Consider the following 3,364-nt stretch of genomic DNA (forward strand, 5'->3'; position numbering starts at 1 on the left):
TAGTCTTAAAGATATATTTTTTACTAGATTTTCTATTATAGCCCTAGGATGGTTACTTGATTTACTTATATACTGTAGGTTTGTTAGGGGTTTGTGGTATGGTCTATATGTTTTATTCTTAATATCTAATGTTACATCTAGGAAATTTGCTACTGAGACATCATCTTCGTAAACTATACCCATCCCCATTCTGCTGAAAAATCTGGCCAGCCTACCCTTAATTCTCTGTAGTTCCTGGTTTGAGCAATTCCTAACATATAACAGGCAGTCGTCTCTATACAAACCTCCCCTAACCCTAGGGAATTGATCATTTAATTCATAAAGGATAAATGATCCCACCTACTCTAAAATATATAATCAGTATACATGTGTACCAGGACGCCGCGAGCAAGGAGGAATAGTTCAATAATGACAGTAAGATCTGTTCAATTGCAACACCAAACCGGTTTCAGTTTCAGAGTGCAAAAAGCTGGAACAAAAACTGTAAAGTTCTAGCGTATCTGCCAGTACAATGTTATTTTATTTATTGACCCTGGGAGGATGAATGGAAAATTAAACGTCGTCAAGATACGAACTCAGAACACAAGCTGCCGGAATAAATTCCGCAATGCATATCGTCCGACATTCTAACAACTCTATCAGTTCGCGCCGTCTTTAGTTTGTGGTTATGGAATATTAACATTACTTTCTGTATTAATTCAATGAGGGTCACAGATTACCCAACGGTGAGGCTAGAGTGTGTATATCCCGGGACAACCCTTGAGTTTATCAACCCTCTTCAGCTCTCACAGCCTACACAGGCTTATACTTCTGACCAAAATGTGCCGCCCCCACTACACCTTCCACTGCGCTATTGAAATTACCGAGTCGATACACCAATGAGGTGCTTGACTATCAACTAGGGAGCTTCTACGTAGTCTTACCAGAAATAACAGCTAAATCTTTTACAAATTAACATTATCACCTTTAAAAAAAATATTGAATAATGTAGTCATGATGTTTTATACCCGTAAGGAATAAGGTGGATGTTCATGGCTGGAATGTCTTTGATTATATGACTTCTAATAGATCAGGGGTCAAACAACAGCAAGGGTGATTTGTAATCTGTCGTTAGCATTTAATTTGTAACGACCATACTCTTCTAACCTGTTGTTGGCACTCCGTCGCTTACGACGTCGAGGGTTCCAGTTGATCAGATCAACAGAACAGCCTGCTCGTGAAATTAGCGTGCAAGTGGCTGAGCACTCCACAGACACGTGCACCCTTAACGTAGTTCTCGGGGAGATTCAGCGTGACAGAGCATGACAAGGCTGACCTTTTGAATTACAGGCACAACAGAAACAGGATGTAAGAGTGAGAAAAAGTTGTGGTGAAAGAGTACAGCAGGATTCGCCACCATCCCCTGCCGGAACCTCCTGGAGCTTTAGGTGTTTTTTCGCTCAGTAAACACTCACAACGCCCGGTCTGGGAATCAAAACCGCGATCCTATGACCGCGAGTCCGCTGCTCTAACCACTGGGCCATTGCGCCTCCACTCTTCTTACTTAACACTAAATTAAACACACAGCAGGAAGGCGATAGAGCTCATCGGAGAGAGAGAAAGAAGAGCACTGTAAACTGACGACTGTTTTATCAGTTTGGAGTACTAAGTTCAACTTCTCCGTAGATATATCTTAGAATATTCCGCTCTCCTGATTGCTGTGAGATAAATTCTCCAAATGGTGCTCAGTCTTAATTCTACATACATTTTCTTTTTCTTTACAGATAGCTGCCAATATTCACAGAGTTTCAAGAAGGCCAAATCGGAATGGTCCCTGTCATCGCGGCAGCGAAGTTTCAAGGCGTTCCATGCTGTAGACTGCGGCCGACTATGTCTGGCGGATGCGACTTGCCAAGGATTTTGTTTCCAAAAATGGGGTCAGCAAACATGCACACTGTACGGGGTAAAAAGTCACCAGAAGCCAAGTCAAGTGAAATGCAAAGTCACAAATGAATCGTGCTACATTCGAGTGGATGACTGCGTCGATCAATAAACTATTCCGAATTTGCTAATGCAGACGTCTATAAGTATGTTTTCTGTTCATGTGTCGTCGTGCAGAATATAACGTATCACGTTCCTTCAATATATATATATACGAACACAGTAGCATACGAATACACATATGTGCTCGTGTGTATGTCTGTGAGTGCGCATGCGCGACGTTTAAAAAAGCGGGCACCGGTATCAGCACTTACCATATATTTCCATCGATAAATTGAAAATTCAGAAATTGTTTTTTTGCTTCGTCATCATTGCCTTCGACATTGCCGCCACCAAAACCATCACTACCATCATCATCATCATCATCATCATCATCATCATCATCATCATCATCATCGTCATCGTTATCATCTTCATCATCGTCATCATTAAAGGACAAAACAGGATACTTTACAGTATCAATTTCGTTTGTCGCTTGTACGAAATTTTTCAAACATCAAATGCTTGACTTTAGAAAACCTACCTGAAGCCTAATTGAGGAACCCTGATAGAATAGGTATAAAAGCTGACCAACATGAAAAGTACCGCACGGTCGTTTGCTAGAAATAGCAGCAAAATCTCCATTCAGATTACATCCTACCGCATTGAAAAATAATACGGACATATTGAATAATCTACTAAGAAAAATAGGATAACCAATGATGGCTCATCTTTGAGCCTGGTTTACTTGGTTTGAGCTGAACTGGGCTAAACAACAATAATAATAACAATTAATAGATATACATGGTTATCCATCCCCGTTTTTGATTGGACAATTTGGGGTGAGTCATTAAACACACAATTGTCAGCATAGACAATTTCGTTGGATCATGTAGCTTCAAAGAATGATGCCGGATCTTGCCAGAACTATGAAACTTGAAACTGTTTTGGCCACTAAGAGAATGTAACATTCGAGTTGTGACTCAAGATTTGTTTCTTGCCTGTTATGTACAAGTAGTCAATATAAAATTTTTAGACACATGTTGCAGCACTTACTTATGCAGAGATTCTACTTTATCAGATGATCCTCAATGTCAATGAGGACATGTTTTTATACATTGACATCCTAAAATGGTCATGGAATCTAGGAGGAAAATATCAAGTTTAATATTATAGGATGTGTCACACTCAAGAATGAAATATGTTTGCTGTATGTATACGTGATTAATAATTAATTTGTAATTAATTCTGAGTATGTGATTGTATTATTATTATTATTATTATTATTATTATTATTATTATTATTATTGTTGTTGTTGTTGTTGTTGTTGTTGTTGTTGTTGTTGTTGTTGTTGTTGTTGTTGTTGTTGTTGTTGTTGTTGTTGTTGTTGTTGTTGTTGTTGTT

At 38.9% G+C, this 3,364-nt stretch overlaps 1 protein-coding gene across 1 annotated transcript in view; it reads left to right on the forward strand.

Moving 5' to 3' along the window:
* LOC106874098 (uncharacterized) overlaps positions 1-3,001 on the forward strand; it is a 41,960-nt gene extending 38,959 nt beyond the window's left edge. Inside the window, exon 4 of the mRNA XM_014921703.2 lies at positions 1,764-3,001. Coding sequence (XP_014777189.1) covers positions 1,764-2,032 — 269 coding nt within the window. The 3' untranslated portion in view covers positions 2,033-3,001. The remainder of the gene's footprint in view (positions 1-1,763) is intronic.
* Positions 3,002-3,364: the final 363 nt, after the last annotated feature.

Source organism: Octopus bimaculoides, chromosome 5, assembly GCF_001194135.2.
Source record: "Octopus bimaculoides isolate UCB-OBI-ISO-001 chromosome 5, ASM119413v2, whole genome shotgun sequence".
In the NCBI taxonomy this organism is placed as follows: domain Eukaryota; kingdom Metazoa; phylum Mollusca; class Cephalopoda; order Octopoda; family Octopodidae; genus Octopus; species Octopus bimaculoides.